Source organism: Eumetopias jubatus, unplaced genomic scaffold, assembly GCF_037043125.1.
Source record: "Eumetopias jubatus isolate StellerSeaLion01/CBP00866 unplaced genomic scaffold, mEumJub1_p1.0 scaffold_7, whole genome shotgun sequence".
Lineage (NCBI taxonomy): Eukaryota > Metazoa > Chordata > Mammalia > Carnivora > Otariidae > Eumetopias > Eumetopias jubatus.
Window position 1 is genome coordinate 120,495,624 of NW_028274813.1, and position 14,105 is coordinate 120,509,728.

The 14,105-nt window shown below is 42.8% G+C and overlaps 1 protein-coding gene across 2 annotated transcripts in view; it reads right to left on the bottom strand.

Moving 5' to 3' along the window:
- The window catches only part of ADAMTSL3 (ADAMTS like 3), a 355,931-nt gene that overhangs the window by 121,602 nt on the left and 220,224 nt on the right, over window positions 1-14,105 (bottom strand). For both annotated transcript variants that reach the window (XM_088025151.1, XM_088025150.1), the window contains exons 10-14: window positions 10,384-10,522; window positions 9,271-9,321; window positions 8,391-8,595; window positions 4,417-4,564; window positions 2,719-2,803 (exon numbers count right to left, since the gene is read on the bottom strand). In XM_088025151.1, the coding sequence (XP_087881277.1) occupies window positions 2,719-2,803; window positions 4,417-4,564; window positions 8,391-8,595; window positions 9,271-9,321; window positions 10,384-10,522 (628 nt within the window). The remainder of the gene's footprint in view (window positions 1-2,718; window positions 2,804-4,416; window positions 4,565-8,390; window positions 8,596-9,270; window positions 9,322-10,383; window positions 10,523-14,105) is intronic.

Here is a 14,105-nt window from a genome sequence, read left to right on the forward strand (position 1 = left end):
GCTGTGGGATGGGTGGGTTTGAGGGGACCGAGTGGGAAGCGAATCAGAAGGCTGTTTCTAGTGTCCCGGGAAGTGAGCTCAGGACCTGGACAGGATGGTAGTAGGAACAGAGCAAAGGAGCTGGAATGGAGACAGATTTTAGTGGATAGGATCAGCAGGACCAGTAGTTAGCTACATATAAGGGAAGAATGAGAGACAGGCAAGAATGACCCCAGACTTGTGGTTTGGGGAACTAGACAGCAACCCCATTAACCAAGAGCGGACATACAGGAGGAGTTGCAGTTACAATCTAGTTGTGTTCTGGGGACAGAAGATCCAAGTAGGATGCATCGTTCTAGACTGAGAACTCTATAACCTTCCTCGCGTGACAACTACACACTCCCTTCGGCTGTCTCAAATCTCCTTCTTTCCACGGGTTCCTTCCCTTACGGAATCACAGGAGATCACAGCGGGGAGAAGGTTCTGGTAGTATTGAGCCTAACACCCTTCCTGTACACTTGGGAGGTGTAGACATGTTAACTGACTTGTCTACAATCTTTACTATTTTTTAATATATTTAAGGCCATCCTGGGGCGCCTGGGTGGCTCACTTGGTTAAGCGACTGCCTTGGGCTCAGGTCATGATCCCAGGGTCCTGGGATGGGGCCCCGCGTCGGGCTCCCTCCTCAGCAGGGGACCTGTTTCTCCCTCTCCCTCTGCCGCTCTCCTGCTCTCTCTCTGCCAAATAAATAAATAAAATCTTAAAATATATATATAAGGCCATCCTAACTTCATATAAAAAATAACAAAAATCAAACATCCATAGAACCACTTCTTTCCATCAACTTCCCTACCAATCTGTACTCCTTCTTTAGTACTCAAATACCCACTCCTTCTAATTGGGAATTCATGTCTTAAATCTCTGAAATGTTTACATCTCTACCCTTGGAATGATACTACTCTACAATTAACTGGAAAAGACTCTCTTGCCCATTTAGATAGCGTTTTCCCCGTCTGCATCATTTTTCCTTGACTTTCTAAGAGATCTGCACCCCTCCTTAAACTCTTTACGGCCTTCGTCTTTCCAACCACGGTCCTTCCTTGGGTCTCCTTCTCCCTCTGCTCACTACTCCTTCTCCTGCATCACCCACTTCTTGCAACACCACCCCCCTCCTCTAGGTCACCAAACTACAGTCATGAGCTCTCTCTTTAGTCAGTTACTCTGGGGTCATTCACCTCACAGCATCTACAGTTTCTTCTGGGTTCACTTCAAAGCCTGCCACTAGTCCATGTGGAAAAGTTCTGCGCATGTCCTAAGGGGGATACGCCAATTCTCTTGGCCTGTATCACCAGAGGCATGGTGCCTTCTCAAAGAGGAGTAATCCACATTCCCCTGGGGCTCACTGGGCTAGACTCCAGTTGGATGGGACATTGACAAATGAGCATGTTCTGAAACCAGCAATGAGGTTGGTAAGGGATCTAAAAGCAAAACATGAAAACCACTGGAAAAGGCTAAGAGTGATGAGCTTGGGAAAGACCACACTCTTGGGATCCAGCTTTCCTCAAATTTGTGAAAACCTGTCACATGGAATGAGGCATCGACATGGGCTTTTTTTTTTTTTCTCTTTCAGAAAGCAGAAATTTGAAGGAGGTGTGTTTAGCTCAACCAGAGAAAAATCCTGCATATAAGTCAGGTTGTTCAACAGAAGAATGAGCTGTCTCTCAATGCAGGGAGCTCTGCATATCACCGAAGGAATTGACGAAGAATATGGCCAGTCTCCTGCCTGCTCTGAGCGGGAGACTGGCCATATTACCTTATTACCTTTGAGATCCCTTTTCCTACAACACTCTGTGAATGCTCTCTTGGTAAACAGCCTGTCAGCACCACAGACTTGACGTGTCTGACAGGGAATCGGCTGTCCTGTCCAATTACTTGAGTCTGTCATTGGTGCTGTCATTCTTCTAGACTCCTGGCTGAAAAATCTCAGAGCACCTTTGATTCCTTGCTCTCTTTAGGTCCCTATCCCTCTGCATCCAGAGGTTTCTTTGATTTGCTTTTGAATCTCAATTTCCACTGACACCATTACACTCTGGATTTGCCAAATCACATGTGGATAGAAGTCACTGGATTTTTGAGTTGGAATGGACCCTGGAGAGGTCAAGTCCAGCGTGCTTCATTTATAGGATGAGACATAGAAAGATTAAAGACTTGTCTAAGGTCACATAATTAAAAGTAGTGGTTCTAGGCTCCAAGATAAGTAGCGCCATATTCTTCCTATTGCTCCATGCCATAGCAGCTCTGGGATTTCTCCTTATAATTACTCAGGTCACCCTGATGCATTTCAATGAAACGGGTTTTATAGAGATTGGCCGTGTCTTAACCATGGGATGACTGACTGACTGATTGATTTTATATAATATTGTCATGGTCCTTGGTCAAATCATATGTGTTAATACAGATCTAGGAATTATCCCCAATCTCTTAATTGTAGCAGACCACTGGGTCTGCTTTGAGTTAACAAACACTGTTCTTTTATGTGCTTCTCACAAATACTGCCAAAGTGGGACTGCTGAATTGCGAAAGAGAGAAGAATTCTAGCCAGCTCAAGCTCTCTAGAGTCTGAGAATTCAGGTCATTTGGATTTGAAATGTATCACTGTACTCCAATGAGTACAAAAATTACATATATCATGTTAACTGGCTATGCCCTGATTACTCCCATAAAAGGTCCTGGACTCACGTTGGTTCTTCTGTTGCTATTCTGGTCTCTTCTAGTTCTTGTGCTTGTTTCAGCCAAGGTAACTTAGCTTCCACTGGACTTTTTTCTAAGAAAAAAGGAACATAAACAACAAGCTTAAGGGAGTTGGATACATGATCATTGTTTGCTGAATGTTTCATCAATAAAGCAGTCATACTTTGCAAATGCAAGCTGAGTCTTTTAGCACATGAAGCAGCTTCTGGGGTGAACCAGACATTTCTGTCATATATTTTTTTAATTAACACATTATCCAAATGCAACCAGATGATCCCATAGCACAGTTGAACACGTTCTCCAAGCGAACATAAAAACGCCTTTTATTTTAAAAAATGCCTTTTATAAACCAAAACCTGTCTCTGTTGTTTACATATTAAAGCTCAACCATATCAGCTTGCTTTCTTACTTCAACCATATCAGCTTACTTTCTTCCCTATCAGTTTGCTTTCTTTTGCCACAAATTCTTGTTGCCCATGAATAAAGAAATCACTAGAGAAAATCAAATAACATAAATGTTTGGAAAGTTGGGAGGAGGGGAATCTGTGTTCTGATTTACTTAAATTTTTATTGTTGTAGTTGCTGAGGGAGCTCATTACCAATTATAACCATCACGCAGGAGCAAGATGCATGCCCCTTTCTGTCCTTTTAAGCCTCCTAAGACATGAAGAAAGAAACACTAGTTATGAAATAAGAAAGGAAATCATTTTTGTACTGCTGTGGGGAAATCGCAGACACCAAGAATATGGCTATGAGAGCCCATCAAGTGCACCAGGAAGGAGAAAAGACTTCACTGGTGAAAGTTCTATAACTGGGATTTGTCCCTTCCACGGCAACCAGTGATTTTTCCGGAAGGCAGACACAGTAAATAAATATTTGTTCAGTGACTCATTGTAAGGCTATTTGTATGGACAATGAACCCAGAAATAATGAAGGAGAATTTTACTATACTTTCTAAGATATGAAAAGACTTCTTGACCCTAACAGGTGAGAATAATCCCTCTTTCATTTCCAGAGAGGAAATAACTTGTCTAAGGGTTGGAAACAGCTCACTAAAATAGATGGCAATAATCCTGTGTAGAGAGGAACGTATATCTGAGAGATGATGTCAAGACTTCCTGTTCATGGATGTTACCCATTTCTGCTAATTCATGTGGAACAAATAGGAACAACAAAAACAAACTCTAAAAGCATCTCTCAGTCTAGACTGGGAGCTGAAAGTCTTTGTTCATTCCGTAGTAGGCAACAGGACACACGACGAAGAACACGTATAAAATACTGTCGGAACAAGGAACGAGAACCCTGGGGGAAATTTCCTGCTCCTCTTTCTCTTTATCCTTCTGCTTTTCTACCCCCATGTCGCCTTTTTCTCCTCCTGTTCACCCTACTTCTTTTTCTCCAAAACAGGGATTAGATCAAATTATTCTATGTCCACCAAGAAATGTTAGCATAAGCCCGGATGCATAGGAGCCACTCTATGTGCACTGAGTCAGTAGGAGCTCAGTTCACCCCACCCCCATCACTGAATCACATCGGTCCAGCTTCTTTACCCAGGTGGACGGGTCTATTGCCATCTGTGGGTGACACCAATTTTTAAGAAAGTAAGTTGAATGGAAATGCTTTAATATTCGAATGAGAGCCAGAAAACACCATTTGATTTCACTTCCACATGCACTACAAACTTACCTTTTGGTTTATAACATGGGATGGGAATGATACATTCTTCTTTGATGTGTAACTTCAGCTGCGGGTTGCAGCCCCCAACGTGCTGTCCACGGTGGTTGATACACAGAACGACGCGGTAACGTAACCCTCGGCCGCAAGTCACCGTGCACTTCAAAGAAGAAATGAGAAGCCAGTGAAATTCTTGCTCATGAACAGATCCACAAAGGTACTGACGACTCATGCCAAGGAGAGCCACTCATTGGAATGAATACTAAACACAAACGACCACCTGACAACCATGTAAAGAAAGGGGTAGAAGTTGATTTCCTGTGATTCTTATGTTTCAGGGCCCCTCCCTTGCAAGGCCTCCTTCCAATTCTCAATTTGAAAAGTATTTCAGTTGAGGTCACAGCCCAAGAAAAACTGAAATGCCCTGAAATCTTTCTGCTCAAATATGAAAGAAACTTGATATAAGTTCTCAAATTTGATTAAAATTTTTTATGACATTATCCAAAACAACTTGTGAGAATGAAAAAGAAAAACTTTTTTAAACTGTCAATTCAAAACTCAAATTCTGATCAATCACGCTAGAGGATTATCTTTCTATTCTGTCTGTAGAAATCTATCTTACGAAGCTGTGATCATATGAAGAGGTCGCCAAAGAGTATTCAGCCAAAATGGTTAGGAAAAAATACTACAGACATGTCAGGCAGTTAAAATTAATAAAATATTTTCCTGTCTTTTTATGAATTTTCATGTGAAGTCTCTGTTGTATTTTTTTTCTTGCATTATTTATTATGATTTGGAAGCCACTTTTGCCGATGAATGGAGTCTTTTCATGTCATGAAAATCTAGGATATCTTTTCAATTTATCTACATATGTTGGTGAGTATATATGTGAATATGTATGTGGGTTTTTCTTATTAACAGACTTTATTTTTAGGACCATTTTATATTTACAGGAAAATTGAGCAGACAGACAGAGTTCTGATATGCCCCCACCCCTCCCTGCAGCTCCCCCTATTACTCACATCTTGCATTAGCGTGGTACAATTATTATAATTGACGAACCAATACTGATGCGTTATTATTAACTGAAGTCCAGAGTTCACATTAGGGTCATTGTCAATTTTTAAAAATTTGTGATTTCTTGCAATTTCTTTGATTATCCTAAACAAAAATTCACTTCGATACCCAATATGTTGCATTCTTTCCTCTTCAAGAGTCATTCCCAAAGTGTATAAACTTCAGGCCTCACCAATTCTGGATCCATCCGTGAGAGGGGCTGAGAACCCTTGGACATCCACTAAGGGACAGGCACTGCCCTGCAGGGGTTACCTCACTAACTGCCCCACACACCTGCAGCTCACTAGCATCCCTCCCATTTGACAGAGGAGCAAACAGCCCGCTATCAAAGGACCTTGCTCAAGGTCACAGAATTCCCAAGAGGCAGAGTGGTATTCCATCCCAGAGCCTCCTGTTGCCAAAACCATACCTTTGCCACTGATTCATCAAACTCAAAGATTCGTTCTTAAGCCTGTAGACGTTTTCTACATGATCTCAGACAAGTTTCACAGGATGCAGGGGCCTTTTCGACAAATTCACGTCTCCCGAAAAGGAATATCAGTAGAGAGCAAAGAGGTGGTCAGCAGAGGGGAGGGGAATGGGGGATGAGGGGAGGGGAATGAAGGAGGGAACTTACAATGGGCACTGAGTGAGGTACAGAAGTGTTGAGTCACTATATTGTACTCCTGAAACTAATACAGTGCTGTATGTTAACTATCCTGGAATTTAAAAAAATAAGGATTAAACAAAAAAAAAAGAACATCAGGAAACATCTGATTTCATCTTGCCACTCTTAGGACCACCGAACAAATATTCTAACGAACTGAGTGAGGTTTGAGACTAGACCCTATTTCTGGGAAACTGACTCGCCGACCCCAAGATTTATCGACTTGAAATATACGTGACACTGAGAGGCTGTTTCATCTCGGTCAAGAAAGAAAGAAAACTTCTGCCCCAAGGGAAAGAACATGGTACGATTACAAGGTATAACTATATCAGAATTGGTCAGTCCAAAGAGTATTGTCTCCTTCTTCGTAGCCTCCTCAGGAAGCTGGACATTTACCCCAACAATGGGGTCAGTATTTACATTTCCAGAACTCCACTCTGGAACAGAATTTATCCTTAATGGAAGCTAATTCTTGTTACTGAGAATGTATTTGATTTTTGAAAAGAAATGAAAAGTATCAAGAGCCAAGAAAGGTAAACGGGATGATTTGGGTAACAACCCTCTATTTTGAAATTATGAGTGACGATAAAGTCATGATATTGAAGAGGGTGTGGGGTGGTGGATTGGGAGAAGGAAGGGAAAAATGAAGGCAGGGGGGAATAGGGGGGAGAGATGAACCATGAGAGACTATGGACTCTGAGAAACAAACAGGGTTTTGGGAGGGGGGAGACTGGTTAGCCCGGTGATGGGTATCAAGGAGGGCACGTACTACATGGAGCACTGGGCGTTATACGAAAACAATGGAGCGTGGATCACCACGTCAAAAACCAATGATGTATTATATGGTGACTGACATAACATAATAAAATTTAAAAAAATAATAAAAAAAGAAAAAAAAAGAAAGCTCTAAAGCCAACACAAAACATATGGATGAGATTTCTAAGAGCCGAAAACGAGCTCTGCAGATTAGAGAAGTAAAAATGTTGATTTCTGATGATAGATCACGACGTGATTTTTGGAACATAACTCAGGAGTTCAAGAACTGGATAATCCTTTTTTAAAGATTTTATTTATTTATTTGCGAGCGAGAGAGAGACAGCAGAAGCAGGGGGAGCGGCAGAGGAAGAGAGAGAAGCAGACTCCCTGCTGAGCAAGGAGTCCGATGCAGGACTCGATCCCAGGACCCTGAGATCATGACCTGAGCTGAGGGCAGATGCTTGACCGACTGAGCCCCCCAGGCGCCCCCCGAACAATCTCGCTATAATAAAATCCCCCCATCTCAGTCTACTTATTTATGTGAACAAGTTCTCCCGGTGTGTACATGCAAAGCAAAACAAACCAAGAAATCTGCAGTAAAAATTAAGAATAAAATTACTGCTGAACCCATGTCTTATTCTGGTAACGGACTATTTTTTCAAGCCCCCGTCATTTTCTAGAAAGATTGCTTTCAATTGAAAATTTACTTTATATGTGTAAAACTGTTTACCAAAATTTAAAATCTATGTTGTTTTGATAATAACAACCCAGGGGAATATTTCTAATACTTAGAGCCTTATGGCGACAGGAAATTAAAATAAATTCATTCTCAAAGAAAATAAAATTAACTAATTTCAATCACTATACATATTTTCTTGGAGAAAAGTAGAATAGCGTAATCAATAAAAGACTATAAAGCATAAAGTTACATTATATTAGGATAAATTTCTATGGGGAGAGTGGATTGAAAGTTCAAGTTCAAGGGGCAAAAATGCAAACTATCCAAATTGTTCAAGAAGAGCTTCTCTATGTATTTTTTAAGGGAAAGATGGCAAGGGTAGAAATCAATATGGCATTTACATTCTGCTGGACACATTTTTTTAGGTGTCGTAACACTTTTATTTTAAAAAATGCCTGCACTCACAACATATTAGAAATGACATTCTTTGATACTTTTTATTTAAACTTATACAAAAATTTTAGACGTTGGGGTGCCTGGGTGGCTCAGGTCATGATCTCAGGGTCATGGGATCGAATCCCGCAGCAGGCTCTGCACTCAGCCCGGAGTCTGCTTCTCCCTGTCCCTCTGCTCCTCCCCGCTCCTCTCAAATAAATGAATAAATAAAATCTTTAAAAAAATTTTAGATGTCAACCCAAATATATGGGAAGGGGTATATAACTTTGCAAACATCTTTTAGGGGGTATGTGAAAAAAGGATCGATAACACCCAGCCAGCGTTCATTAAAATCTGAGATTTAATGACAAGTGTCCTGTCCTCAAATCTTACCTGAGACCACTCCATGGCGATCCACTTGGGGCAGTCGAACAGGTTGCAGGTCTGCATGACCTTGGGTTTGGGCGCATACATGCACTTCCACTCCTCCACCTGCAGAATCTCCCCGTGCATGGACTCCTCCACACACACGAAGCTCCGTCTCTGAATCCCACCTCCGCAAGACACCGAGCACGCGGTCCAAGGATTATGTTCCCAGCTCAAAAGCAAACAAATAAAAACACATTATTTATGTGTCATTTGCTTGTCTGTTTCAAACTTGCAAAGGGGAGAGAGGCCAGCTGTGGTTCAGCGGAAAGCACGCAGGACTTGGAGTCATGAGACTTTCGTCGTGACTGCCACACAATCTATAGTCACAGGGTGCTTCACGCCTCTGTCCCTGAGGCTACTGTCAGGAGGGAATGCGACATCTTCCCTCGTGCCCCTGCCCAGGGCCATTCTGAGAATCTCACTGGTTAACATAGAGAGTGTGAAAGCATTCTTTAAACCGTCTCTCCACTATAAATACTAACAGACAATACTACTAGAGAATCAAAGAAACTGAAAGTCAGAAAGTAGTCATCTGGGCATCAAAAGGGGATTCAAATCTCTGACCAACTGCAATGCCTGAGCTCCCTTTCTCATGGCCAGTCATCCAAGCTGTGCTTGATACCCCCAGTGACAGGAGACATCGCTCTTTGAGGGGGCGCATTCCACCTAATTCTTCGACAGATCTTCCTTACTATGGAGTTGAAGTCTGCTTTCCCTTAGCTCTCTGCAAAGAATCTAATATCTATCCCTCTTACATTTTAGATTATTGCTACACATAGGATACACTTCCTTGCAAACTACTTAGAGCAAACTGCGGAATGGAAAAGGCAAACACGTGACTCACCGAGGGAGAGGTTGGAAGTGGTCGTAGGGCATGATCTCTTTAAACCCGTCGCTACAAGTGAAATCATTGTGACAATGTCATTTCTCAATCAATTAACATATTTATTAATTTGACCACTATGGATTTGACGTCCCCAAAGACAGAGCTCTTTCACACTGAAAACTAAATACGCATGGGGTTGTAAACTCTTCCCAAAAACTCAGCCACCATCTTTTTGGTTTTCAGGAACATCTCTGGCACACGCCATCCCCAGGTCTATGAAAATTCAGAAACTAGTGGTATGTATTAGCCAAAGGAAAGAGTGTCTCTTAATTTAGATAAATCTATGTTTTTATCATCTAAAAATTTTTTTGATATAATGATATTAACACGCTATCATATTAGTAGAATCTTCAGAGAAACATTTTATTTCACAGAGTTTGTCCTTTGAAAAGGTCTCTATGAATAATTACGTTCACCTGGGATTACAGGAAATGGGCAGCTCAGTGATAGGAAATGAAATCTACTGAGAGCACTTCCTTTTCCACTAGCACACTTCTGCCGCAGCCAGCTGGCAGATGTCTGGGGGATTCTGGGACCTGATATTGTGCTGTTATTTTAAGATACTGTAGTAAAGCCAGGAAACTTCTCCAGGCAATCCAAGTCAGCAGGTACTAAATTATGCAACGGGACCATTTATGCATAGCTTTTCTGCTTTGGCATTAAAACTTTTCACTTCCTTGCACAATGCATTATTTATACCGAATTTAACGTGAACACTTCAAAAGTCAAAACGTGGTCATGGGTGACCCAGTTTAAAAGTGAAAATGGTGAGTCAAGATATTTATGACTAGCAGATGGACAAGACCTCGTACTTGGACGAGGAGACCTTTCCTATTGGGTGTGCAGGATATACTCAAAGAGCGTCATGACGAAGAGCAAATCTCCGAGTGCAGGCACGCACCGCCAGACAGGAGAGCGCTGGACCACGTGAGCTGGGTGACAAATGCAGGTAAGGGCCACCAGCGTGTGTTCAAGGTCACGTGGTGCAAATGTCACTCTGCAAAGACTGATGGGTCTGGGCCACACTTGATTTGTTTCTTTAGAGTAAAAACTATGGGTGATGATGCAAACCTCGATGGGCAAGGGTCCATGCTGCATTCCTTCAGTTTGGGTTTTGGCTTCACGTTTTCCGGGTAGTAATGGCAGTAATGGTCAGGAACCACCCTCTTCAAGCGGATATCCACACACTCAGCAGAGTTGAGCTGATAACCTAACGGAAAGAGAAAAGGCAAGTCTGACTACTGCATGGCGGCGTTTTCACGTGGCAGTGATCCCTTGCCACGCCCCCTTTTCCCCCCCTTAAGAAACTTAACTCAGTGGTTCTCATCCCTGGCTACTCAATGGAACCACTGGGAGCTTCTGGCACACACCAATGCCTGGGTCCCTTTGTGATTCAATTAAGCCAGAAACGCTGTGGCTAGGTCCAGGAAATTGGCTTTTTTTTTTTTTTCCTAATGATCTTCAGGTTCTTCTAAGATGACTAAAATGTGTGGCCAAGATCGGGAAAGATTACTTGAACTGATTGTGGAGGTCTTAGCACTTTTAACGAGAAAGTTACAGCAGCCTCCTTTTACAGAACACCTGATCCTTGGGGCCGAAGGTCACTCACTGGCCCATGTCCTCACTGTGCCCCTGGCACCGAGCCAGACGCCCTCTTCTTTCCTCACGCTTCCCCTCTCTGCCCATCCTTTCCCCCATCTGGGTTCCCCCAGAGACACCTGTTCATCGGTTATATGTTCTTCAATATGCCTCTGCCTCGTGTAACGTTGTTTGTGTGTATCTGTTTTAACCAAATAGGTATTTAAAATCTTGTTCTATTTTCTGCTTCTCTCACTCAACATTACATTATTGAGAGCAACCCATGTGCCAGGTTGGTGCTTGCTCCCACCGCATAATATCCCGTTGCAAGCATATGCCACGTTTTACTCTCTTGCTGTCCTGGGGAACCCAGGGCACCTCTGAGGCCAACAGACCTCCTTAACTGGGGAAGTAAGCACCGTCTCTACAGGGAGGAACAAAACCCGTCCCCCCTACCGGCCCCTGCCTCAAAAGCCTTCAGAGGAAAAGTGATGAAGACTCACTTCCGATTCTATTAAATTCAAATTGCCGTCGCTGAGGAAAAGTGTACATTCCAAATGGGGGAGTGCTGTAAATTTAAAAAAACGCACAAAATGATGCTTCTATTTCCTGAAAGATCTGATTCCAGGTTTCCTGTCACTACATAAGTGTCATGTTAAGTTAAAAAAAAAAAAAGGCAATTTTTCAAAACCAGAATGAGTTCTTCAGGAAAAAAATTTAAAAAGCCCAAAGCTAAGTTCTCAGCCTCAGCCAATTGGTCTAAAGCTCTAAAAATACATTTAGGGGCCTGATTGTCAAGAGGAATCTGATTTTATAAACCACTAGACAGCTTTCTGCAAGCCACGGCATGGATGTAAGCTGAGTGCAGAAGGACAGACTGGTATGCATTATAAAAAGCAAGGATGAAACCGCAAGAACGAAAATCCAAATGGAGTCAATAAAATGTTATTCGGTGCCAGTATCTGCCAGAGAGTCTACAATATCAGATGGCAGTGGCGATCCTGGAACTTTCTCCAGACTGATCTTAAGAGTCCCATATAGATGATTGCAGGCAAGACCAGGAAATTCCGTCCGAGTACCTTCGGGAGCAGGGAACTCACCTGATTATCCAAAAACTCAGAAATGGCATTTACACAAATCATGTACACTCGATTACTAATATAATTAAATTCTGGTAATGCTTTCCTTGTGGGTTTTTATGTGTGTCTTTTTATTTCCTCCAACACAAGTAGAGAATGAGATTACAGCTCCTTGAATCAAAGAAAAACCTTTGTTCTAAATGGAAACATACTTCTAGGAGACAAAAAAAAGCATACAGGTGTTTATAATTTAAGGAGAGACAATTAATTTTCCTCTTTAATTTTATGGCAGTACCAAGATAACTAAAAGCAAAGGAAATACGGCAGATTGCCTTCCTATACTATGAACAAATGTGTTGAAATTCTGCCAGTGGGCACAAAATGGCAGGCTGCAAGGGGTCCCCCACAAGCAGTGTGAAGTCTCCCTTCTGTTCTGACAACCACTCTCTGGCGGGCGGTCTGACTGCTAGGTGCTCCCATTTACGGTTCCAGCCGGGCTGACTCTGTCTTTCCTTCAGCACCCAAGTATGAGACACACCTGTGTTCCTCCCACGAATTTAACCAACCGAACTAAGCCGAATCCCATTATGAATGTCCCTCCCAGAGTGGAAAGCTTCTCTTTTCTCTTATGTGTCTACATGGGAAAGACTCTCTGAATAACGCGGTGAGAGTTAGCGAATACACTAAAAAGAAAGAAATGTTGGCTTTCCTGCTGATTAAGAATAAAAAGAGCCCCATCGGCTCTTTGCTTTTATGTTGGGGTCCATGAGAGACTCCGTCTGCCCTGGAGCCATGGCCCACCTGACTTTAAGGTGGTGGGATTCTGCTTCTGGATATATAATGCATACGTAAGGAGCTCTAGGTATGTCCCACTCACCCCTGAGAGCTTTCTACTATTAGCACTGAGTCATGTCTGTATCTCATAACACATCCCCAGGGAATGCCAGAAGGGGAGACAGCCAGAACGCTGTAGATTATGCAGAGGCATTTTTAACAAAATTCAGGTTTGCCTAGACTCTGACATAACAGGTGTTTCCCGAGCACCCACCAATGCCAGGCACCGTACTAGGCTCCTCGGCATGTGTCCTGTCATTTTGTCCCCCAACAATGCTGCGGGGGGCGGGGATCGTCCTGTTTTATGGATGAGCAGACTGAGGCTCAGAGCCAAGTAGTGGCAAAGCCAAGAAGGGAGTCCAGGTCCCGGAACCTGAGCTCTGGGACCACACCGCCTCTTGATGTAAATGTCCTCATGCAATTTTTAGAGAACACTTTTGGCCAAAATGAACCTGAGGCCCAGGTCTGGAGAGACTCACGGAATTGATGCAGATCACGGTCTTGATTCCAAATGCTGTTTGACCTCAGCATTCAACGAGATCAAATGTGTTGTAAGAATTGCCTTGCGGTCACCGTTACAAGATCAGTGACCCAAAGCTCTGAAGGAGTTTCTGCCTGGGAGCAATGCTTATCATGTTCAACAAAACACGTTCTGACTTTCAGGGAGCATCAAGAATAGACTGAGGCCTGGCAGGGACTTAAAGATGATCTCCAGCATTTTGTTTCCGTCATATTTATTTTTGTGACTATGTTCAATTTATGGCAAAGACATCATAGTTTACCACTTTGAGGGCCTCATATTAGATCCTTTTTTGTGAATATGTTTAATTATTTAAAAGGTCCATTTAAAGAAAAAACTGGAAGTAAATAATAGTGTAGGCGTAACACAGATATGGCAAAAGCAGCAAGGTTAAAACAGCTACAGCTGATATCCAAAGACATTGCTTTAGGGAGCAGTGGTTCTTAAGCTTGAACATGTACCATAATCTCCTGGAGGGACAGGCCCCACTCGCAGAGTTTTGGATTCAGTACGTCCAGGGTGGGGCCCAAGAATCTGCATCTCCAGCAAGTTCCCACGTGATGAGGCTGCTGGTCCAGGGAACCCACTTTGAGAACCACTGTTGTAGGATCATAATCTCGTGGTCTATTGCCCACGCCTGGTCCAAGAAGGACAAACCGGAAAGGTTAACTTTTTACCTTGTTTCTAGAGCCCCATTCAACCCCCAGACTATTTCTCTTCCATTCTCGGCAACACAAGCTCCTTCTGGGGTCTGGGCTACTCGGTGCTCCCCACGAAAGCAC